This window comes from Gopherus flavomarginatus, chromosome 2 (assembly GCF_025201925.1).
Source record: "Gopherus flavomarginatus isolate rGopFla2 chromosome 2, rGopFla2.mat.asm, whole genome shotgun sequence".
NCBI lineage: Eukaryota > Metazoa > Chordata > Testudines > Testudinidae > Gopherus > Gopherus flavomarginatus.
Genome location: NC_066618.1, coordinates 45,774,975 through 45,800,696, shown reverse-complemented (window position 1 = coordinate 45,800,696; position 25,722 = coordinate 45,774,975). Strand labels below are relative to the sequence as shown.

The 25,722-nt window shown below is 41.1% G+C and overlaps 2 protein-coding genes across 4 annotated transcripts in view; one reads left to right on the top strand and one right to left on the bottom strand.

Annotated features, from left to right (window-relative positions):
- Positions 1-25,722, top strand: part of FAM237B (family with sequence similarity 237 member B) — a 1,214,420-nt gene that overhangs the window by 115,344 nt on the left and 1,073,354 nt on the right. The window lies entirely within an intron of this gene.
- Positions 846-25,722, bottom strand: part of STEAP2 (STEAP2 metalloreductase) — a 36,650-nt gene continuing 11,773 nt past the window's right edge. For 2 of the 3 annotated variants that reach the window (XM_050939586.1, XM_050939588.1), the window contains exons 2-5: positions 21,486-22,008; positions 17,343-17,870; positions 11,863-12,027; positions 846-3,161 (exon numbers count right to left, since the gene is read on the bottom strand). In XM_050939586.1, the coding sequence (XP_050795543.1) occupies positions 2,877-3,161; positions 11,863-12,027; positions 17,343-17,870; positions 21,486-21,977 (1,470 nt within the window). In that variant the 5' untranslated portion in view covers positions 21,978-22,008 and the 3' untranslated portion in view covers positions 846-2,876. Of the gene's footprint in view, positions 3,162-11,862; positions 12,028-17,342; positions 17,871-21,485; positions 22,009-22,728; positions 22,925-25,722 lie in introns of all 3 variants that reach the window. The other variant, XM_050939587.1, reaches the window with a different exon arrangement.

Sequence of the window (25,722 nt, the reverse complement as noted above, 5' to 3'; positions counted from 1 at the left end):
TACTGCCCTTTCTTTCTATAATATTGATAATATCTCTTTTATTCATCTAATAAAATAACAGTGCTCATATAGTAAGGTCTGACTATTCACGACACAGGCATTTTGTAAAAAGGAACTTAGATTAGCTTCTTGAAATGCTGTTTTTTGTTAACAATTTTGAAAGAAAATGAAATTTTCAATACATTTGAAATTTTTTACTTTTTCTCCTTTTTCACTTAATCAATTTTAAATTATTTATTCTAAACAAAATTAAAAATTTCATTTAGAAAAAAATTGGATTTTTTCTATTTTACGTTCTCCCTCTCTTCTCAAATGACAATAAGGAGAATGCTTTAAAAAAAAAGGCAACAGACTGCCTTCTCTCATTTTTAAACTTTTTTTTTCTATTGGAAAAATGCAAAAAAGCTTTAAAAGTTTAACTTTTTAACTTTACAAGGGGAACACATAAAAAAAAGTGAGAGGTGGATTTTTCCTCCTACTTCCAGTAGGGGGCAAAAAAAAAATTGGGTGGATGAGGATGATAAATAAAATTGCAAGAAACTGGGAACTTCCCACTACTTCAAAATTAATTTTTAAAAAAATTTTGAGTCCCTCCCTGCCAATTTTTTTTAAATGACATGTTTTTCAAAATATGTCAAGAAAGTTGGTTGAATTCCCCCTAGCCTCCCAAACATCCCCCATTTTTTAGTGGGCTTTCACTGGATAGTAAAGAGAACTAGAGACATGCAATACTGACTGTTTAGCTTGTCAGAGGTTCATGCAAACACTTAATTTTGTATGCAGTGTTTTTCTATCTCTGAGAACTGGAAGGGACCCTGGAAAGGTCATTGAGTCTAGGCCCTGCCTTCACTAGCAGAACCAAGTGCTGAGTTTGCCCCCAGATTTCTAAGTGGCCCTCCTCCAGGACTGAACTCACAGCCCTAGGTTTAGCAGGCCAATCCTCAAACCACTGAGCTATCCCTCCCTTATTGTAGTTGTGTTGGTCCCAGGGCATTAGAGAGACAAGGTAGATGATGTAATATCTTTTATTGGACCAAATTCTGTTGGTGAGAGTCAAGCTTCCTAAAGACAAAAATATATTAACTAACCCACTTTGTTTCACTTTATGTTGTGTCATTTTGAGAAAGTCCTCTGCCTGGAGTTTCAGTCTGGGTTTTGAGTTTGAACAAACCCTATATCTAAAGCAGAACACAGGTGAAACCATGTAAAACTGCAGATTTTTTGTGATACTGACAAAACCATAAATTGGCCTAGGTTTGTTTGAAAGGCTTGGAGGCTATAATGAATCTTGAAAAACCTAACTAGGGTTCTTCAGTTTGTAATGAAACTAAAAACAATTGGCATTGAATTAGTTTGGATTTATGCTGGTGTAAGTGGGAGCAGAATTTGGCTCTAAGTACATATTGCCTGGGTGTAGGGTTCATTCCAAAAGTAGGCAGTAAAGTCAATGGGACTACTCATGTACTCAACTTAAGTATACACAAGCACTATATGGATCAGAGTCATATTGTAGATATTTATCATAATGATGGAAAATTATTGCAAAAATGTGAGGAAAGAAAACAATTAAAGACAGCAGAGCTGTAACACTGCAAAAATAGGTAGAGATGTAGAGCCAAATTCTGCACATTGATGCATGAGAACAATTTCCACTGATTTCTATAGAAGCAGCACGAGTGTAAATGAGTAGAGTTTGGCTTATTTCATAAAGAAGAAAACATGCTAAAGTAGTCATTGATAAATCATTCTAAACAACATTCAGAAAGCCTCAGAAAGCCTTAGGAAACCAGAATTACAAATTTTAGAGGGAAATTTCCATTTCACAAGATCATCAACTCATGTTAAAATGCTGAAGTATAGGAATATCTGTTTTTATTTCTTAAAAATTCACAGCAAGGCATTCCCCACAGATGGCTGTAAAAACAAAAGTTTCATATAAAAATAGAATGTTATTTGTGCAACAAAAGTACATTAAAAGATCTTAAGGTTGAAAGAGAGGCAAATTCATGTGCCATAACTGAAACTCCAACACAGAGACACACAGATAATGTTAACATTATGGTTGTTCTCTATTGTGCTTAAGATATTGGAAGTTTCACCCATAAAGTTGAATTTTTTTATTGCAAATTTCTCCCAACTTTAATTTTTTAAAATAATTTTTGGCATGTTTTATTTTTAAAGTGATCATTAGTTGATTGTACAAATTTACATAAATCCTTCTTGCACTTTCAAAGTATTGGATTGGATTTTCACTGCAACGACTCATTAATGCCAATGGACATTACATGTCTAAAACCATATGCAGCACTTTGAAATCATAGTCCTTAATGCAACTAACATTTTTACTATATTCAAGTCACGTTTTGGTTCAAAATCCTTGTTGAGCTACACAAATATGTGTAATGTACGTGTGCAATAAATAATTTCAACTATTAAAAATTTAATCTCAGCTGTTTCAAAACATTTTTATTTTCTAAATCATTAAAATATATTACTCTACATTCTGGACTAACTAAAAAATGATCGTTTTAACAACAGAAGTACTGTCTGGAACATTCGCTATCAGTCAAAGAAATGCTGTCTGGAACATTTGGTTTTAATTATAAAACCACAATGTTTGTGATACAATTGTGCAAAGAAACATTTTTAAAATCCTGATTTCACATTGTTTGCCCTCTTGTAACTTAAAATTGAACTGATTTTTTTTTTAATTTCTGAAGAAAAATAAATTGCTTATTCCTTGGCTGAGAGCTTGTACCATATGCCAAGCAAGTCCATAGCAACTTTTACATGTAGTTATATAAACTCCTAAAAACACAAGTTTTAAAACAAAAAGACAAGTGACAACTGTAGTGCTAATGGACACTATTCTACCATCACATCACCGTAATCCTTTCTGGTGAGAGATGTGGAACAGTCCCACCTCTTTCTTCTATAACTTGGCTTTTTTCCCAGCCTCTTCTGATTCTTCTCAGTTTCCTGCTTATACATGGAAAGAGTAAAAAGATCTTACCTACAATTACAATAGAAGGCAAAACAAGGGCAAGAACAAAGTTTGGTGGTGTATAAAACCTGTAGTATTCTTCTTCAAAGGCTCTTTTCCACCCATAAATTAACACATGGAAAGTACTTATGAGCAGAGCGACATATCCCAGTGTAGACTTTGGAAAAAAACAGGGAAAAGAAATAGAAGTTAAAACCTGACACATTATCAGCCACACCTACTATACCTTTAAAATTTCAGCCAGGTTAAAAAAAATCTCAATGTTCTGATTATTGTAATGTGCTGAAAATTAAGGGCTAAATTCTACCCTGATTTACATCCCATCCCTCTTGGCTTCCACAGGCCTGCATGCTTGCTCTACTTTGAAAAGGTAAGAGGTCTTCAAACATGTAAAGCAAACAAACTAGTCAAAATCTAAAATCTGGCAGTCAGTTGAGTTTCAAGAGTGTAAATAATGAAGTCAATGGAGTTATGTAAAACTGGTGGTGTGATATCAGATTCAGGTACCCAGTGTGCCGCATGAGAGAACAAAGGGCTGGTTTGCTCAGTCATGAGTATCGAGCAGTGTGGCTATGCAGGAGGAGCCCTGGAAAGGAACTCCCTGATCACCATTGCTCTTACAAGGAGAAAGGATTAAATTGTGACAACCCTAAAGGGTGCTGCTTGCTTCCCCATCACAATGGCCCAGCTCCACTGGTCAGACGGTGGAATCAAGACTTGGACCGCTCCTTACAGTGATGATACCACAAGCATACACCCATTAACTGGAGACTCCCCAGATAAAATTCAGCATGAGATGCTGGTGCCCTGCCTTTTCTTCCTATTGCTCAAAAAACTATGGGAAATTCCTTGCAAAAACCTATGCAAAAAGAACATTAAAGCTGCCCAGTTAAGCACTCAGTAATCAGGAAATTAAGGTTGCATGTGTAATGATAGCTGAATCTGACTTAAAAATGATTCTTAGCTGCATGATTGTTCTTTCCTTCTGAAATAATATAACTTTTTTGACATCCTTATAAAACGCATGTGATTAGGGCTTCCATAGGGATCCTTGCCCCCATTCTTTTGTGTATAAATAATTTTTGTTGTCGCCCTTTATCAGGCAGTACAAAACAGCCTATTACAGGTGTAAATAGTTGTGGGAAAAATTGTATAGTATATTTTTAAAATATCACGAGTGGAAATGTACTATGTCTCTATGCTTACGTACAAGAGGTAAAGTTGCACAGGTAATCTTAACATTGGCTTAACTTAATTTCTTGAATTGAGTGCTTTAAAACTTTTCATTTTAATATCATGTCCCTTCCCTGACAACTAGTTAATGGGGATATCTGGAGTGGAGGGGGCTACACTCCACACCTAATCCTAAGCACATCATCAACAGAACAATTATGCAGACTCTGAGTTAAAAGCATTAGCCTGCATTCTAGAAATCCCAAACCACCTTAAAAATTACTGGAGCAGTGCTTTTAACTGTGATGTTTATCGTATGAAAGGAAACACTTCACCACCAAAACTGATGTAATGTCTCACTCAGTTGGGAAATATTTAGTGGAAGAATAATCAAAACTGGCTAGCAAGATTTTGTTCTCTAACGACAGTAAAAATAAAGAGGTAGAAACCTAACCTCTGTCCTGTTGTTACGGAAAAGTACAGCCTGAAGGGCAAAAGGGGAAAAGATTCAGTGACACAAAAAAGGGAAATATTTTTGTCAGTCTTTTGAGGAAGGTAAGACTTTTGCATATAGCAAGCTGCTATTTTCTATGCATTACTTTTTCTGGGGTACGGAATGGTTTCCAGAGTTGTGGCATTTTTTTAGATGTACTACCTCATTTAGTTAAAAAGTACAAGAACAAAAATTCCCAAGAAATTGAACATCTATACTAGACAGGATCTAGCCTATATTTAGCATACACAGGATCTTCTGGATCTTCTGGAAAGAAATTTGGATGACAAATAAAAGCTAGGGCCTGACTCACCACTGCATTGTTCCAGTTCTATGCTGGTGTCACTCCCTTGAAATCAGTGCTGTTACACCAGTGCAAACATGGAACAACTTAGTGAATCTGACTGCTCATTTCTTCAGCAGGCTCAGCTGCTGGGTAATGCTATATAACAATTATTGGAGAAAGCCAGTGATAATGAAATGCTTTACAGGCATTTTTCATCCTTTAAGCAGAGAAAGCTTAGTTTTATTTAAATGCCATCAGGGGACTAAGATTTGACAGAAAATTATGTGACTGTTGCACCTAAAAAGAAGAGCCTGACAACAATTAAACTCCAGTCACACAAGGGGTGGAGTATGGGGTTTTCTTCTGAGTTTACTACCCTCTTCATCTCCTCTCTCTGCACTAGTAAACCTGCCCAGCTAGAAAAGGGCTGCTCTTCATATAGTCTAGGCTTGTGCACTGTTCTGATTGGTATAGCTCCAATTATTACCTAAGTAACAATCTTCTAGAATTGAAAGGGACCTTGAAAGGTCATTGAGTCCAGCCCCCTGCCTTCACTAGCAGGACCAAGTACTGATTTTGCCCCAGATCCCTAAGTGGCCCCCTCAAGGATTGAACTTACACTCTGGGGTTTAGCAGGTCAATGCTCAAACCACTGAGCTACACCCCCCCCCCGAGGTGTGATACAGCACAATAACATACATGTGATGTACTCCTGAAAAGTGTGACTAGTTGACTCGGTTAGGGCTTGTCTACATGGCAACTGGCAAGGCCCAGTGTGAATCTACAGCACACCAGCTTGCCACTCAGTAAGATCCCATGTGGAAACTGCTACAGTGCAGTGAAAGTATGCCAAGCTGTACTCCGGGACTTTCAGTGCACTGTAGCAGTGTCCACACAAGATATTAATGTGAGGTAAACTGATGTGCTGTAGATTAACCTTGTGGCTTGCCTTACAGTAAATTACCATTTACACAAGCCCCTAGAAACCAAGTGTATTCAGCAAAGTGAGCTAGAAACGGCATTTGCATGAGTGTGCGGCTCTCAGAAGAGGGAGTGTCAGAAGGGGGAGGTCAGAAACTGAACAGCTGCAATGATGCTGAGTGTCACAACCAGGATGTAGGTGGTCTGACCCAGTGGTCAGAGCAGAAGTCAGTCCAAGTCCAATGCCAGGAGGTCAGAGTCCAAGATAGGTCAGAGGACAAACAGAGTCAGGTGTCAAGAGGAAGGCAAGGTTATGTTATCAGGAAATCAGGGTCAGGCACCAGGTTACAGATAACAATCAGAGACAGGGAAAGAACAAACCAGGGTCAGAAGCCAGCAACTTGGGACTGTCATTAGCAGGGTCAGAAGCAGAGAGATGGTCTGTGTCATTGCTCAGACAGCTCCTCATCATGGCTTTCTGGTTTATATACTGCTATTGGCCAGTCAGTGGGCTGTGGGGTGCCACTCAGACCCTGAAGGGAGGTACTTCCTCTCAACTCTTGCTTTGCAGGGTCCTCTTCAGAATCCCCTGAATCCCAGCTTCTAGTTTTGCAGGGTCTTACACTGAGCCCTCAGCTGTAGGATGGAAGTGAGAATTTTAGCAGCCAAGGGGAGGGATTGCTCACTGGTTTGAGCATTGGCCTGCTAAACCTAGGGTTGCAAGCTCTATCCCTTGAGGGACTACTTAGGGATCTGGAGCAAAAATCTGTCTGGGGATTGAACAGAGAGTTGGACTTCGATGACCTCCTAAAGTCCCTTCCAACCCTGATATTCTATGAGTCATTGCTTTGGAAAAATCTATGCTTCTGCTAGATACAGGAGTAAAACTAGTGTCATGCTACTCCATCACCAACCCCCCTGGCTATACTGAGCTGACCAGCCCTTATTCCACTCTGCATCTCCTGCTGATTTCAGGCAGGATTACAATCATTAAGTGCAAACCTTCTTTATAATATTGTATTTCAGTAGATGGAGAAATAGCTCTAAAAGGGCATTTGCTGTATTTTATCTGGCTCTGCCTATGCACTCTATATGAGATCTGAACTTAAGCACTGTTAATGTGTGGTGGAATGCCAGCTTCATTTTCCTTGGTAAAATAATCCTTGTAAGGTCAGTGATTATGAAACAAGGTTCGAGGCAGAGGATGTTTCCTAAGAATTAATGAGTAGCTAGGGAACATTTAATGCCCTGAGAAACAGCTAAAGACCATTACATTTAGTTAGTCATTAATCCCAAGGAAACACCTTGTGTTTCAATTATTACTGCCATTGCACACCAAAGGTGATAATTAAAAAGACAATTTGTCCAAATTCTCTTTAATGTGTGATGCAGTTTCACATGAGGGCATGTCTAGAGGAGGAATGTCCTGCACACCAGGCAGATGTCTTGAATCATCTCTTAGCATTTCATTACTGTTTATAAGCTGTGATAACTAGAAACAAGTTGATTTTTATTACAGTGGGAATAGTTGTGGTATACTAGTGCATTCCAAAGACCACAAAACAATTGCACAATGATTTGCCTGTATGCACATTTCTACCCCCACCCAAGTTTGGAAACTTTGGTAAGGAAAAGCTACAATTGCATGACTTGCTGCTGGAGTTCCTGATCATACACTGGATGTATGGCTCAAATCACCTTTGACTAACTGTTGTTGTATTTTAAACTGAAGATTTAGTTCATACCATCATCTCTAGCATAGTCCCAGGCACAGAACTTCTGAAGGAGAAAGTCTGCCTGGTAGTGAGGTTATGGAAATGCAAAGAAATGGAAATAACTTTGCTTCTCTTCATTACCTAAGAAGTGGGTGGCACTTGTCAGGGAGAGGGAAAAACCAGGTCAGTTGGGGGAAGTGCTGATTCAACACATTCCTTCAGCAACCACTGTTGGAGGTTTCCTATAGATTCCCCACTTGACAGAAACCCAAGGACAGGGAAGGAGGAATCTCTCCACAGACAGAACACCTCTGACAATTGCAGCTAATGCAATGTTCAGTGTCACTCCCCTTAAAATGGCTATAATTTACAAAGCCCTTCTAGAACACTAATTATTAAAGTAGTGACTATGTGTGTTACATGAGAGGAGATATGATTGCTCTCTATAAATACATCAGAGGGATACAGTCAAGGGAGGGAGAAGAGTTATTTAAGTTAAGCGCCAGTATGGACACAAAACCAAATGGATGCAAAGTGGCTATTAACAAGTTTAAGCTTGAAATTAGGCAAAGGTTTCTAACCATTAGAGGAGTGAAGTTCTGGAACAGGCTTTCAAGGGGAGCAGTGGGGGTAAAAAACCTAATCGGCTTCAAGATTGAGCTGGATAAGTTTCAGCAGTGGGTGAGGTTCTGTGGCTGCAGTGTGCAGGAGGTCAGATTAAATGATCACGCTGGTCCCTTCTGACCTTAAAGAGTCTGAGTCTACGTAGGCAAGAATCAGTCAACAGTGATGGGATTATGAACTAGGCAATGTAATTACAATGGGACAAACCAGACCTTAGTGAGACAGGACTCGGAGTAAGGCCTACATTAATACACTCCAAACTATAGCAAAATACACACTTTTCAGACATGCTCTATCAGAATGTCTCCCGGCAACAGACATAAGTCTATTAGTACTTCATATCAATAACCACATCTTAAAGGTGACAATAATTTCATTTCATGCTGACGCCTTTCTGTGATAAATTGTGCTTCTGGTATGCCTCAATGCCTCTTCCTGGTTATGTCTATTTGCTTCTCTATCAGCTTTCACTACCACTTAAGATGTGTTACACGCAGGAAGTACATGAAGTGCTTCACCACAGCTTATTCCTAAGTGTTTTTCTGATCCTTCTATGTGATCTACACATATGTCGGGCTGCCATGCCTGCATTTTCCCAGCTGCTGCATGGCAGTTCCTAGTTTGGGGCAGACAGTTCTGAGTTGGTCCAGTGACATGACAGTCTGTCTCTCATCAAACAGTGGCATTATTATTAAAATGGCAACTTCTGCAAGTCAGGAATGCCTGCTGATGGGGATGAAAGGCCTCCTTTATGCCACATATATAGCGAATGCAATCTCTTACATCCAGTCTCATGAGCAGAATGCATTTGGGAGCTAGCTACGCTTTGCCCTTCAAAGGCCTTGCATGCTGTAGTGTATGGAGGGCAGCAAATAAAAATAAAGTATATGGAAGTGGAAGAAGGACAACAAGGACAATGTGGCATGTTCCCACTGTGATGCTGGCAGACCAGGTGCCAGCTCATGCCAAGGCCCCTAGGCCTCAGTGAATACTGACAAATGCATAGCTGGAAACCAGTCTGGCTCACCTGGGTGTTAGCATTGTTAAAATAGATATTAGAGTTATAAGAATGTGTTTAGACTTTATGAAATGCTTGCAGGATGCTGCATGTATTAATCTCACTTAACATCTATACCCTATGTTATAAGGTTATATAAAACATTTGCATTGTAAACCTCTAACTGTATAACTCAAACAGGAAAGAAGCATTAAATAATGTAAAATGTCAGCTTCCTATAGAAGGTGTTAGGTCCTGCATACAAGAAAGCCCACTGAAACCAAATGAGCCATTCTGAAACATCGAAGGACATAGACTTTGTAGATTTCTCCCCCTACACTCTTGAAGTGGAGCAATCAAGAGGCCTTATCCCATCATCTTGAACTCTGGGGGAAGTGAATATAAATCCCTGACAAGAACTATATCTCTATGCTGCTTGAACTCTGAGGGGTGAAGATTTCTAAGCCTAAGCAAGAGTTTCCTGTTGCTTGGCCTGGGTTAGCCCTAAAAGACATACAGAGCTTCCACACTACAGCAGCTTCTATTACCTTTTTGAATCTTAGACTGTAACTCATGTGTGTGTACATTTATCTAATTTAACCTTGTATTTCTTTTGCTAGTTAATAAATCTTAAATTATTTTATTATAGGATTACTACAAGCATTGTCTTTTTGGTAGGGAGATCTCGGGTGCAAGTGACTGGTCCTTTGGGACTGGGAGTAACCTGAATATTGCTGTGATTTTTGGTGTAAGGTACTATCTATCTCAAAGTTAAACTTGCGTAAGTGGCAAGAAGGACTGTCTATGACTCCATGTTAAGGCTATAGTAGTGCTTGAGGAGTTCATGTGACACTTGGTTGGTGAAATCTAAGTATAGAACTCGCTGCCAGTTTGGGGTTTGTGCCTTACTTCTTCAGAGTCTGCCCTGAGGTTGGTACTCATGCTTGTGAGCCACTTCAGATAGCTTAACACTCACCTCCAGAGATTGCGAATGCACCTCTGCTTCAGGTATTCATGTGTGAAGGGAGGAGGGAAGTGCGCTAGGGCAGGAGGAGGGGACAAAAGGCTCCCCTTGAAAAATGCAAAAATACAGCCTGCCAAAGTATTGGGAGTTAATCTAGCAGGAATCAACATTAATTCCCCCTCTCTGGATGGGGAGCAAGTCACAGAAAATGGCAGCATTGCACCACAGGGATCCACACTGCCATGGAGACTGAAATGTGAGGAGCATCAGGTAGGTTGCTGTCCTTCCACATCATTTCCTGAAAATTGCAGAGACCTGAAGTGTTGGAAGCTGCGTTTCTTGCCCTTTCTGCAGCCCCAACACCTATCGCCTGAAGGGATCATTCAGTGGAAACTCTATGAGGTAAACTTTATGGAATCTGTTTTTCTTCTACCAGTTTTACAATAGAACACCACAATATAGCCCCAAGAATCCTGTAGACTTATTCTAAATACAGCCAAACCCTGCTATTACTGTATATGTTACTTCTCTCTTGAAGTATTGCTGGCACCTCCTGTAAAACACTGAAAACAATCTATGTGCTCTTTTTAAGAAAAAGTTAGGGACATTTGCATGAAAAGAAGGTCTGTACAGTTTACAAGTTTATGTATTTCTGATGGCTCACTTGAGGAATAAGCACCAGAAGCAGACAGACTTTTGTTTATTAACAAAAATATTTATTGTCTCTCAGTGAGTTCAGATTGAATCTGTTCTGTTTACAAGTAAACTGATGTTTTGTTCTAACTGCCTGCCCTGCAAATTCACTCTGGGATCTGAAAGTCAAGCTTTGCTCTTTTTACCCAGGGCATCATCCCCTGTAATAAAGGTTCTAAGGCCCATATTAGATCTTCAGTTATAAAGTTATGTGCATCCCCATTCAGTGACACCTGTTCAGTTGAATTGCCTGCAGTGAGTCTGCACATGTGTAACTGACTGAAACCCAATACATTCTGTCAATAAAAAAGGAATAGTGCCAGCCTACTCAGTCTTAGCTGTGTTGGTTCTGCAAGGCCAACAGAGTAAAATGCAGTAAATACTAATGTCACTAATGGAGACAGATTTCACTGAATACACACAGAAAGAGCTGCTTGGGATGTTTTTGACACATCACTTTTGTCAAAAAATATCCATTTGTCAAAATTGAAATGGCTCGTAAAAGAGGATTGAGTTTGTCAAATCTCTCGACTCAAAAAAATGTCAAGAAAAAGAGTTTCAAAATTGGGAAAGTGTTTTGTTCTGAAACTTTCTAAACAAAAAATTCTGGTTTTCAGGTTGGAAATGACGTTTCAAACTATCAAAATTATTATTCAAATGATTAAAACTAAGCATTCTATATAATCTGAGATTCAGTTTTTTGGTTCACAAATATTTTTGAGATTTTGACTTCTCAACTCAATTTGAGACATGAGAAAATTTTTAACTCCTGAAAACAATAGTAGGACAGGAAAACCATTTTCTGCCCAACTCTAAGAGGTCCTCTCTCTGTTGAGTGAGAAGTTGTATCATTTTTACAGTTACTACTAAGAGGGGAAAAAACCCTTATATTTCATCCTACAGCAAAAGTGTGGTTCAAAATAAAAATGAACATGCATTCTTATTAACCATTAAACCCCTTATTAACACAAACAACCAGAGAACACACACACCTGAATAAAACTGAATTCCCTCCAGTTTAAGGCACTGTTTACTGAAGGGATGGAAGTAACTGCCAACAAAGAAAGCAAGCCGAGACTCATTATTCCAAAGGAGATATACATTTCAATTCGCCACACTTCTTCCTCATTCCAAGAATTTTCCACATTTGCATGAACCTGAGAAGACAGCAGAAAAGATGGCCTTTATTTTCCAGAATATTAAATACTATTTACAAAAGCTCTTTTGATGAGTAATAGCCTCCAGTCTGAGTTTCGTAAGAAAACAGATTACAAATAAATATAAAATGTAATCAAATATTTTAGAGATTTCTTCATGTCTTGGAGAAAAAGCTATTTGCTCCATCACTGCGGGTTCTAGGGGCATATTAGGTTGAAAGATATGTTGAAACAGTGGAAATCAGATGAGATTCTTCACATTGCAACACAAAGTACCTACATTTTTCAGGCATCAACAATTTATGTTCTACAATATAAAATGGGTGGGTCTGAAATTATCTTTATTTTGTTGAACTTACAAATAAATTATTATTATTTCTTGCTATTGCTTCAACTCCTTGTGCTGACTCCTAAATTACTCTGTCTCTTCTGTTGTTAACATCAGACATAAAAAAGATAGATGAACTTGGACATCCTCAAGACAGGAAAGAAACAATTCACTTCAACTGTCAAGTCACTTGTATACTCAACTAGATCTCACAAATTTCCAGTTCCCTGGGGGGGGGGTTATCAAATCTGTAATTACATGTCAGTTCTTGCAAGGGGCCACCATTGACGATGACGTGAGATTTTCAAATTAATATAAAAGATATGAGAACTTCTTAACAAAAAGTACTGTCAGGTCCTTTGACACTTAGGGTATGGCTACACTTGCACTTCAAAGTGCTGTTTCGAGTGTGGTCGCAGCACCAGCGCTGGGAGAGAGCTCTCCCAGCGCTGCACGTACTCCACATCCGCTACGGGTGTAGCTTGCAGTGCTGGGAGCCGCGCTCCCAGCGCTGCGGCACTGTTTACACTGAGGCTTTACAGCGCTGTATCTTGCAGCACTCAGGGGGGTGTTTTTTTCACACCCCTGAGCGCAAAAGTTGCAGCGCTGTAAAGCGCCAGTGTAGCCATGGCCTTAGGGTTCCTTGCTGAATTCTGTGCATGTCTGTGGGAGGCAGAGCTGCACTGTAATCCCCACATCAGGGCCATGTGTGATATTGCAGGAGCTTCCCACCTAAGTCTTCAAGATTTGGCTGCCAGCTTGGGGCAGGGTAGCCTGTGCCGTGAGCTCCTCTTAACAACCAAATAATAAAATAGCAACTCAGGATTCGCCTGTCTGTGCCTTTAAACAAAGAGTAAAAACTCCCTGCACAAGCAAGCACTCTGTTGCTATGCTCAGGGCAAGGCAAGGCTCTGGCCTAGGTTCTGGGTGAACCTTGAGGAGGTCCTGCTCTGTCCCAGTCTTTGCCCGTGAGCAAAAGGAGGCAAGCCTTAATTGGCCTGCTGGTCCTTGATTGGTCAGTATTTCTTCCTAGCCCTTCTAAGCCTCTGGAGGACTGTCTTGCTGGTCACTAGTCTGAGCGGATTTTCCTTAAATGGGTGGTGTCAGACACTGAACCCTCCTGCAGGGGGAAAAGAAGACCTGACAGACCCCATCACAATGCCTGTCATAGATTCATTCTTGCTCTTCAGCTGTCTTATTTCAATACTTCATGCTCACCCTTCTTTCTACACTGTTGATCCTATCCCCTTTTATTCTTTCCATTATTATGGCTTGATTTGCTTAACTGCTACTTTCATAGATCCATAGACTCCAGGACTGGAAGGGATCTCGAGAGGTCATCGAGTCCAGTCCCCTGCCCTCATGGCAGGACCAAATACTGTCTAGACCATCCCTAATAGACATTTATCTAACCTACGCTTAAATATCTCCAGAGATGGAGATTCCACAACCTCCCTAGGCAGGGCCGGCTTTAGGAAGTGCGGGGCCCAATTCGAACATTTTCAGCAGGGCCCTGGCAGGGATGACTTAAAAAAAATAGTGGAAAAAAAAGCCTTTCATTTCTTTCATGTATTATTTACTTTCCATAACTATATGAATAATAAAATTATATATTATATACATTGCATCATATATGCTGTTGATTGGCTATTAATGACCGCCATTTCACATGTGTGGGTCCCCGCCACTCTCTGGGGGTGTGCACATGTGTTGGTCCCAGCTGCTCCCTGCCCCCCCTCATTGAAGCAGGTGTGCAGGGTTACTGCCCTGGAAACTGCAGGGCAGCAATGGACATGGGGCTGGCTGGAGGCAGGGCAGGGGCTGACTGGAGGTAGGGTCTGGCTGCAGGCAGGGCAAGGGGTGTGGGGCTGGTTGGAGACAGGGGGTGTGGGGCAGGCTGGATTCAGGCAGGGCCACAGGGGGGTGCAGCAGGGGTTTGCAGGTCTGGAGACAGCAGAGTGTGGCACTGGCTGGCTTCAGGCAGTGGGGTGCAGCAGGGGTTGACTGGAGACAGGGCAGAGGGTGCGGGCTGGGCAGGGTGTGCAGGGCTGGTGCGGGCAGCAGTGTGTGTGGGGCTGGCTGGCTTTCGGCAGGGCTGCACGGGTTGGCTGGAGACAGGACAGGGGGTTTGGCAGGGGCTGGCTGTGGGCACGGGGTGCAGAGCTGGCTGCAGGCAGGGGGGGCCAGACTGGTGTGGGCAGGTCAGGGGGTGCAGCAGAGGCAGCTGGAACCCCAGCCCTTTAAGTAGCCCCCAAACCCCCTTCTACTCCGCCCCGGACCTTTTAAATAGCCGCGGGAGTGCTGGGGAGTGCATGGGGGAGGCGGGGCTCCAGCGGCTATTTAAAGGACCGGGGTGGCAAAGGCAGCTGGAGCCCCGGGCCCTTTAAATAGCCCCAGGAGCCCCTCACTGCCCCAGGGCTCTGGGGGCTATTTAAAGGGCCCAGAGCTCCAGCCGGGGTCGCGGGGCTTGCCACGCTCCGGCCGAAGCTCCAGCCGGGGTTGCCGGGCTTGCCGCGCTCCAGCCGGAGCCGCCAGGATTGCCGCACTCCTGCTGGAGCGTGGCAAGCCCCACAGTCTTGCTCTCCCGGCCGGAGGGCGGCAAAGCCCCGCCGCCCCGCTCTCCCCGGCTGGAGCCCCGGCCGGAGCGCAGCAAACCCCGCCGCCCCGCTCTCCCCGGCTGGAGCTCTGGCCGGAGCGTGGCAAACCCCGCTGCCCCGGCTAGAACTCTAGCTGGGAGAGCGGGGCTGCGCCGCGCTCCCGCCGGCGCTTCGCTCAAAGGAGCGGGACCATGGAAAACCCCGGAGCAGACTGCAGCCGGGGACCGGGGTAAGTTAAAAAAAAGATTAAAAAGGTGCCTAAGGCGCGGGGCCCTCTTAGGTGCGGGGCCCGATTCCCCGGAATTGGTCGAATCGGCCTAAAGCCGGCCCTGTCCCTAAGCAATTTATTCCAGTGTTTAACCACCCTGACAATTAGGAACTTTTCCTAATGTCCAGCCTAAATCTCCCTTGCTGCAGTTTAAGCCCATTGCTTCTTGTTCTATCTTTAGAGGCTAAGGTGAACAAGTTTTCTCCCTCCTCCTGATGACACCCTTTTAGATATCTGAAAACTGCTATCATGTCCCACCTCAGTCTTCTCTTTTCCAAACTAAACAAACCCAATTCTTTCAGCCTTCGTTCATAGATCATGTTCTCAAGACCTTTAATCATTCTTGTCGCTCTTCTCTGGACCCTCTCCAGTTTCTCCACATCTTTCTTGAAATGCGGTGCCCAGAACTGGACACAATACTCCAGCTGAGGCCTAACCAGCGCAGAGTAGAGCGGAAGAATGACTTCTCGTGTCTTGCTCACAACACACCTGTTAATGCATCCCAGAATCATGTGGCTTTTTTTGCAACAACATCACACTGTTGACTCATATTTAGCTTGTGGTCCACTATAATCCCTAGATCCCTTTCTGTTGTACTCCTTCCTAGACAGTCTCTTCCCATTCTGTTTGTATGAAACTGATTGTTCCTTCCTAAGTGGAGCACTTTGCATTTATCTTTATTAAACTTCATCTGGTTTACCTCAGACCATTTCTCCAATTTGTCCAGATCATTTTGAATTATGACCCTGTCCTCCAAAGCAGTTGCAATCCCTCCCAGTTTGGTATCATCTGCAAACTTAATAAGCGTACTTTCTATGCCAACATCTGAGTCGATGAAGATATTGAACAGAGCCGGTCCCAAAACAGACCCCTGTGAAACCCCACTTGTTATACCTTTCCAGCAGGATTGTGAACTATTAATAACTACTCTCTGCGTATGGTTATCCAGCCAGTTATTCACCCACCTTATAGTAGCCCCATCTAAACTGTATTTGCCTACTTTATTGATAAGAATATCATGCGAGACTGAATCAAATGCCTTACTAAAGTCTAGATATACCACATCCACCGCTTTTCCCTTATCCACAAGACTTGTTATCCTATCAAAATTTAAAATGGCCCCCTCAAGGATTGAGCTCATAGCCCTGACTTTAGCAGGCCAATGCTCAAACCACTGAGCTATCCTTCCCCCATCTCATCCCTTCTCTCTGCAGATTTCATATGCTGAATGGCCAACCTGATTTATGAAATGCTAGTGTAGAAGAAGAGGCAAACAGACACCTCACTGACAGTTTGATTAGGAAAAGCAGACCTTTCTGCCAAGGATGACTGTTTTGTCCAGGATTGTTTTGAGATAAAACTAACTGCTGCTCAGAACTCTGAGTCAATGCCTCCTGCCAATAACTGTAGAGAAACAAAGAATTTCTTGTAAACAAAATATATTTTTTACCACTAGTTTGAGAAGTGATATAGCATCTTCATTTTCCCTAGTAGGAACATATATTTGCTTAGGATTTTGCTGTCCTAGACAGTTGTGCAGTGTTATGGCATGCTATTAAACAGCTGGCATACCTCTGCCCAAAAGTGTCTGCATTTCAGTGACGCAGTGAGTGATCCCCGTGTATTGTTTGTATATTAATGCGGCCACCCTTAAAAATCTTTTCAAAAACATATCTACATTTATGACATACACACACCAAAACCTTTGGGACCAGAGAGAGGAAAAGAACTTGCTAGATGTTTTGAGCTTTCTTACAAATTATCATTCAGCCCTTACACCCCAAGATGATAGAAACTAAGAGTGCTCTTCTGATTTTACCATTGCCTGCCTCTTCCCCACCCTCTCTAGGGTAATGTTCATGCCCGGTGGGGAATAAAAAATGGAACGAATGCTAGACACCTCCTACTGGAGGGACTTGATTGTGGCTGACCCCATCTGAAGCTTGCCACAGGGTAGGGGGCTCCTTGTACCCTCTTTCCCTATTGGCCAATACGCAGTCACAATGTAGCCCCAAAGATTTTCCATTGAAAATGTATTCAAAGACACTGACATATGTCACACAAGTACAACCAAGGCATTCTGATTCTTCTGTTATTAGATAAAAAATGATATGTTTCTTACCTGCTGATAAGCCATATTAAGAAACAAGTATCGTTCAGATCTCCTCATAGGTAAGCAGAGACTATAAGCCATGTGCAGTGTAGCAAAGAAGAAACTGAGTAGTCCCAGCTGTTTCCTACATTGCAACCAACTCTCCAGCCAGGGAGGAAGTCGCCTATACTTAGTGCCGTAATAAAGCTGATAAGCAGCTGCCAGGAGTCCTGATAAATACACCAGAGACAACAAAGTAATAGCAACAACTGGTAAAGTCTTGTTCACAATCTCAATGGGAATCTTGTAAAAGTCGCTCTGCTGATTTCTCACATATGGATGTATTATATCTCTGATGAAAGAATAGATGAAGAAAAAAGTGGCCAAACTAATAGCCACCACTACCGGCCCTTTCCACAATGTGAACAGCCGCAGAGGTAAGTTTTCAATCTCCCTTGCAGAAGACAATGCCCCCAAATCAATGGGAATAAAATTCAGCTGTCGGGCAAGTTCGATAACTTGATGGCGAGCTTGAACATTGTTACCGCATATAAGGACCTGATGGAAAAGTCAAATTAATCATTTTTAGTCACAGATGAAATCAACAATTTCAAGCCTCCAGGCAGATGTTACAGTACAAAGATCTAAACTAGCCATTGTTACTAGCATATCAACTGAACCACAAAAATTAACCCGTGAACATCTCAGGTCAATACTGAAATATGAAAAATGATTAAACAAGGTAACCTACATAAAAAGACTATATATCATCTGAGTTAATATAAACTGGTTTCAAGATGCCTGGTATTCGCAACACTAAAATGTCTACAGGATTAGAATGAACTTTGGGCCAATGGCTAAAATCATGTTAAAAATGAATGAATCACTTAAATATAGAAAGTAGGGCTGTCAAGCAATTAAAAAATTAACAGTGATTAAAAAAATTAATCATGCTGTTAAACAATAATAGAATATCATTTATATGAATATTTTTGAATGTTTTCCACATTTTCAGATATATTGATTTCAATTACAACACAGACTACAAAGTGTACAGTGCTCACTTTATATTTATTTTTATTATAAATACCTGCACTGTAAAAATAAAAGAAATAGTATTTTTCAATTCACTTAATATAAGTATTATAGTGCAATCTCTTTATCATGAAAGTTGAACCTACAAATGTAGAGTTATGTTCAAAAAATAACTGCATTCAAAAATAAAACAATGTAAAACTTCAGAGTCTACAAGTCCACTCAGTTCTACTTCTTGTTCAGCCAATCACTCAGACAAACAAGTTTGTTTACATTTGCAGGAGATAATGCTGCCTGCTTCTTGTTTACAATGCCACCTGAAAGTGAGAACAGGTGTTCGCATGGCACTGTTGTAGCTGGCACTGCAAGATATTTACGTGCCAAATACGTTAAAGATTCACATGTCCCCTCATGCTTCAACCACCATTCCAGGGGACATGCACCCATGCCGATGATGGTTTCTGCTCAATAACAATCCAAAGCAGTGCAAACTGACACATGTTCATTTTTATTATCTGAGTCAGATGCCACGAGCAGAAGGTTGATTTTCTTTTTTGGTGGTTCGGGTTCTGTAGTTTCCGCATGAGAATGTTGCTCCTTTAAGACTTCTGAAAGCATGATCCACACCCCATCCTTCTCAGATTTTGCAAGGCACTTCAGATTCGTAAATCTTGGGTTGAGTGCTGTAGCTATCTTTTGAAATCGCACATTGGTACCTTCTTTGCATTTTGTCAAATCTGCAGTGAAAGTGTTCTTAAAATGAACAACATGCTGGGTCATCATCCGAGACTGCTATAACATGAAATACATGGCAGAAGGTGGGTAAAAAACAGAGCAGAAGACATACAATTCTCCCCCAAGGAGTTTAGTCACAAATTTAATTAACACATTATTTTTTTAACGAGTGCCATCGGCATGGAAGCATGTCCCTGGAATGGTGGCCAAAGCATGAAGGGATATACGAATGTATAGCATATCTGGCACTTAAATTCCTTGCAATGCTGGCTACAAAAGTGCCATGCGAATGCCTGTTCTCACTTTCACGTAACATTGTAAATGAGAAGCGGGAAGCATTACCTACCACAAATGTTAACAAACTTGTTTCTCTTAGCGATTGGCTGTGCAAGAAGTAGGACTGAGTGGACTTGTAGGTTCTAAAATTTTACATTGTTTTGGTTTTGAGTGCAGTTATGTAACAAAAAAACCCTACATTTGTAAGCTGCACTTTCATGATAGAGATTTCACTATGGTACTTGTATGAAATGAATTGAAAAATACTATTTATTTTATCATTTTTACAGTGCAAATATTTGTAATACAAGTAATATAAAGTGAGCACTATACACTTTGTATTTTGTGTTGTAATTGAAATCCATATATTTGAAAATGTAGAAAAACATCCAAAATATTTAATAAATTTCAATTGGTATTCTATTGTTTAACAGTGGGATTAAAACTGCAATTAATTGTGATTAATTTTTTTAACCACAATTAATTTTTTTATTAATCATGTGAGTTAACTGCGATTAATTGACAGCTTTATAGAAAGCTTGCCCAATGGCCCAGGACAGCTGCAATAACAACAAAAAACAAAGCAGGAACCCCATCTGACCTCTGTTTTTTAACTAATCATAGTTTGTACAACAATTTGAGCTGCCTTTGACAGCTCAGGTTCTGAAAAAAAGTAGGGATGGCTTAGCAGGATGTTAAAGGGGGAAAAAAAGACGCAAGATCCAAGGGATACTTCATTATACTTGAAAAAAAAAAAAGTGCTATTACACAATTTAAACAAAGTGCTAGATTTTGCTCCTTTTTTACCTACAGTCATGTAGTTTGCCCATCACCATGGCATCTGATCATCTTTTTACCTACCGATGATCAGCTTTGAGTTCAACTTTGACTGAGGTCTAATAAAATAACTACATACAGCACAGTTCCACTCTGAAAGGTGGCTCTGTAAAATAGTGTATGTGAGCAAGGGTCCCATTTTAATTATATATATTTATATATATATCACACTGATTCCACATCAATTTACTCAGTTTAAAAATAAATAGATGGTTGTTTTCTAAATGCCAGATTTGGAAACTCATCCTTGGCTCTGGGAGCTATGCGAGGTTAGTTACTTCTCATGTTGCACCATAACCAGCAAAGGTTCCAAGGACTAGATTTTTGGCCTTGCTTAAATCACCTTTTCACTACTCCAGCAGCGCAAAGAAAACTTAAAGCTGCTTTAACGAGCAGCTGAGCCCCTATCTGCTCTGCTCCTCCACTTTGCGCAGGAGGCACTCTGGGGAGACAATTTAGAGATGGAGCTTGAGCATGAGGGGCTCTTGAGATCCTGTGCTAGTGGAAAGGTCCCTAAGATTGGGGGACAACTAAAGGTAGGGTTGAGCTGCCTTTGCCTTCTTCCTTTACTTCAACTGAGTGAGCTCAGGGCAGTTGGAGACCTAGGCCTACAAAACAAACTATGGCTTTAGTTACATCCAAGCTGCCATCTTGAAAGTAAATTGCTTTAAATTAGATCATTCACTTATTTCCCACAATTTCTCTTGCAACAGTTGATACCATCACTAACAGCTAAAGTAGAGCACTGCAGGAAACGCAGCTTCTAGCCTTGTTTAGATGTTAGGCGGGTGAAAGTAACTTAAAGGACTTACTGGTATGCTGGGCCAGGGTCCTGAGCAAGGGAGGGGTCAACCAGAGGGGAAGGGCCTCAGGTGGAAGGAGTGGAGCCTTTAAATCCCTGGGCCCTTTAAATCACCACCAGAGCCCAATAGTAGTGGTAGTGGTGGCTGGGAGCCTCAAGGCTCTGGCAGCAGGGCTTTGGCGATAATTTAAAGGGCCAGCTGCTTCAGCAGCTGCCGGGAAGCCCGGGCCCTTTTAAATTGCCAGCCCAGGGAAGCTGTCCCCTGCTGGTACGGTCGGCTGTGTACCGGCTCTTGCCGGTACGCCTTACCAGACCATACCGTCTTACTTTCACCTCTGGTGTTAGGGAAAAAATTACAAAAATAATGTTTTTGGGAAAAGATAATAAGTGTTTGTTCTGACAGCTGATACCAGGGAGTTGCTGTTCTTAACAGTTACTGTAGTTTTCATTCTGCACACACACTAAATGAACTCAAACACAAAACATACCTTTCTGCTGGCATCCTTTGGTCCTAACTGCAGTGCCCAGGCTGAGATGACATTAAATCCTTTGACAATCAGCGAATCTGGGAACAGGGAGGCCAAATACTCTGCATTGGATTCTGGATACTGATTCACCCTCATATTGTTGCTAACATCTACAAGGATTTTACCTATAAGTAAATGCTTGAGGTCCCACAAAGAGGCATAATGTTCTCTGTGTATAGCAACAAAAATGATGTTAGTTTTTGCTACAGCATCTTCATGGTGAGTAACATCAACCACATGTGGGAAGAACTCAGCAGCAAATTTAGGGTTTCTGCTTCCTACGACCACATGGTATCCACATTTTATAAGCCTAATGGTCAGGGACTTAGCAAAGTCTCCACTTCCGAATATGCCTATTGTGATCTTACTGGCATCCTTGATACCATTAACACCATTTGGTAAGAAGGTTTCATTGAGGTTCTTAGGACTTCCCATCATAGAGATTGATTCCATATTTCCAAGACACCAAGCTTACAATGATTTCCTTTAAAAGAAAACAAAAAGAAAATATGCAGCATTATACATTTTTACAAGACACGAGATTAATGAAAACACACTCTAAAGCAAATTTGGTGGGTCTTTTTTAACCTATTTACTCTTCTTTATAAAGTATGCATTAATCACTTTTATTCTGTATAGTGACAGTGATACAATCTAAAATACAAAATGTTTTAAGCAGTTAAGTAATATAGTTGCATACATAAATAACAATGGAGAGATAATAAGAAAGAAATTAAAAAGAACAGGCAAGAGAGTAAATATGTATTTTCAAATGTATTTGAAATAAGATGTGGAGTCAATGCAGATGAGATATGTGAATGCTGTTCCAGATGGAAAAAAAAAGGCAAGGGAGAAGGCTTTTGGGCTAACAGCTATGAGATTTAGTGGAGAAGGAGGCCAGTGCTTAATGATCAAAGGGAGATATGCTGTTCTTGATAACACATCAAGAACAGGGGCAGGGGTAGCTCAGTGGTTTGAGCATCAGCCTGCTAAACCCAGAGTTGTGAGTTCAATCCTTGATAGGGGCATTTGGGAATTGGTCCTGCTTTGAGCAGGGGGTAGGATTAGATGATCTCCTGAGGTCCCTCATGATCATGATCTCAGGTTACTCTGAGGTAAATTCCAAGGAACTCTGATTCCCCCACTGAAAAAATATGACTTTAAGTTCCTGATTTTAGGGGGATACAAGTTTGAAAATGCTGACTTTAATCATTCTGTACCCTTTGTAGAATTAGGATGATAAATCTTTCTGGGATCACTATCATGAGAGCTACGTACAAAAACTTTGTATAAGCATTTTATTATCACAGCTGTTACATGTGTTGACTTGTCATGATGAAATCTCACAGTAGCATTCATGACTGTAGTACTGGAGCAATCTGCAGGGGACCTAATGTAGCCTATTTGTAAGACAAGAGAGACAAAATTATTAAGTAACCTGGAAGTCTAATATGTCTCCCTATTTCTTTTTCCACCATGCAAGACAATTATTGGCATTATCATAGCGTCTAGGAGCCCTAGTTATGGACAAGGACCCCATTGGGCTAGGTGCTATACAAACACAGAACAAAAAGACAGCCCCTGCCACAAACAGCTTACAGTCTTAAGACTTTTCTAAAGAAGAATGAAATCTAGCTAATGAATCTAAATGCAACAACTCAATTTAGGCGAGTTTTACTTTCTGAAGCCAGTGTCTTACAACTCTATATCCAGATAAAATATCTGCAAAATCATTCTTGGTCCTGGGTGCATGCCAAGCTAGGAATTGCGAAACTGTATTGTTGTTCAAATACATCTATCACATCTAGTTGTATGGCAATCCAGGCACAATATCATATCACTTACACCCTTCAAGTCTAACAAAAAAAGAAACAACCTCTTACTAAATACTGATATTTTACTTACCCTGAATGAGAAGGCTGGCCAAAGGATTCAACATTACAACTCTATGTATTAACCTTTCACTCAGCACTGTAACATTGGAAGCAACACTGAAGCAGGGTTACTTTGGCTCTCAACATCTTGCTTTGGCCTGATCTTTCAGAGATGATGTGTCAGGTGACAATGACAAAAAAAAAAAATCACAATCATTTTCTTCTAACCCTGAACAAGAAACTTTAGTAGAATGAGGAAAACAGTATTGTCCCTAAAGCTTCTATCTTACCTTCAGTGTAGAACTTCTGCCTAGAGCAGTGGTACTCAGACTGAGGCTTGGGAGCCACAAGTGTGGCTCTCTTTAATGTGTTTCCTGCAGCTTTTTGCAGCATATATGAAATTATGTAGTTGTAATTATTAACCAATTTAAGGTATTAACCAATCAGGATGCTTTTACTATGTTATTAACCACTTTTAGTTGATAAAATAATAATAATTGGTGAAAATTATATGTATATATAGTAAACGAAACAGTGAATTCACACTACTGTGGCTCTTTGGTAATGTTGATTGCTAATTTGGCTCCTGAACTACTGAGATCTGAGTATCACTGACTTAGAGCATTTGCAAACCTACCTCTACCAAGCTGCTACAGATTTAAAGAAACAGTACACATCTTACCCTCCCACCCACCAAGATGAGCAATCTTTAACAAGAATATTTAACAGCAAATAATAATATATTCAGACAAAACACCAACTTCTCTACTCATACAGATCTGAAAATCTTTTGGACTTGAAGAGAGTATTGTCCAGTTGAATTCACTTGAATTATCTCTCTGTTTTATATCCTTTTAGCAGGGCCCCTAAGGACAAACGTTTTCCTACAAAATTAACTATGTCGCTCTCTGACATGTGGACCCAAAAAACGCTGAGGTGGACTCACTCCAGTGCCTGACATGAAGATTGCCCTATGGGCAGGAGAACTAACACATGGGCTTTTTTCTGAAGAATTCTCTTAGCCATTTGCAAAGAGAACGAGGAGTACTTGTGGCACCTTGGAGACTAACAAATTTATTCGGGCATAAGCTTTCGTGGGCTAAAACCCAAATCATCAGATGCATGCAGTGGAAAATACAGTAGGAAGATAGATATATATATATATATATATACAGAGAACATAAAAAAATGGGTGTTGCCAAGTGGGTTTTAGCCCATTAAAGCTTATACCCAAATAAATTTGTTAGTCTCCAAGGTGCTACAAGTACTCCTCGTTCTTTTTGCTGATACAGATTACCACAGCTACCCCTCTGAAACCCTTATCAATTTGTACTTCATCTCCCCACCAGTCTATTCTCTTGTGGGAAATGGAGGCTGGAAGTTATACTGTACACATAAAAATGGAATTGACTGCTTCTCTTGGAATGCCCAAATGAGGGTATGGCTACATTTGGAATTTCAAAGCGCTGCCCCGGCAGCGCTGCAGGAGCGCTGCCACGGCAGTGCTTTGAAGTGTGAGTGTAGTCAGAGCGGCAGCGCTGGGAGAGAGCTCTCCCAGCGCTGCATGTAAACCACATCCCTTACGGGTATAGCGTGCAGCGCTGGGAGCCGCGCTCCCAGCGCTGCTGCCCTGATTACACTGACGCTTTACAGCGCTGTATCTTGCAGCGCTCAGGGGGGTGTTTTTTCACACCCCAGTTGCAGCGCTGTAAAGTGTGAGTGTAGCCAAGGCCTCAGAATGGACACTTTTTAGCATTTCACTCTGAGATTGTACCTTCTATGATGGGAAGAATATGCCTTTCTTCCTTATTGCTACATTGACCTTCTTAGGTCTATGCAGATACAGTTATGCCCCTTTCCTTCCAAAAAGGCGCCATATGAGCACACCATTGTCAGTTCAGGACTGTGCTCCATTACACTACCCTTCCCCATCCTGACTGGTTCTTTCACCACATTAGGAAGCAGAAGTATGGGCAAGGTCTAGACTGTTCTGATTAAAAGAGTTATGGCCCCCTCTTTCAAGAGGTTCCACACTAGTTATCATTTAAGCAGGCCTTTTTCACTTAATACTTAATCCAACTTCCTCTATGTAGTATACAAGGCCCATTTCAACAGCTGTGGTTTGGTCTATGCTTACTACTTGTGGTGACTCCATTAAAGACAAAGGGAACATTCAAACAGATCATTCAAAGGCATCCTTGCCTTTGTAGCTATATATATGTATTGAACTGACTCAACTGTCCCTGTAGGCTACTGAGCAATATCTGTGACAGCTTCATTTTAGTGCATCTCCTTCACGCCTATGCACCTGAGTCAATTTTAAA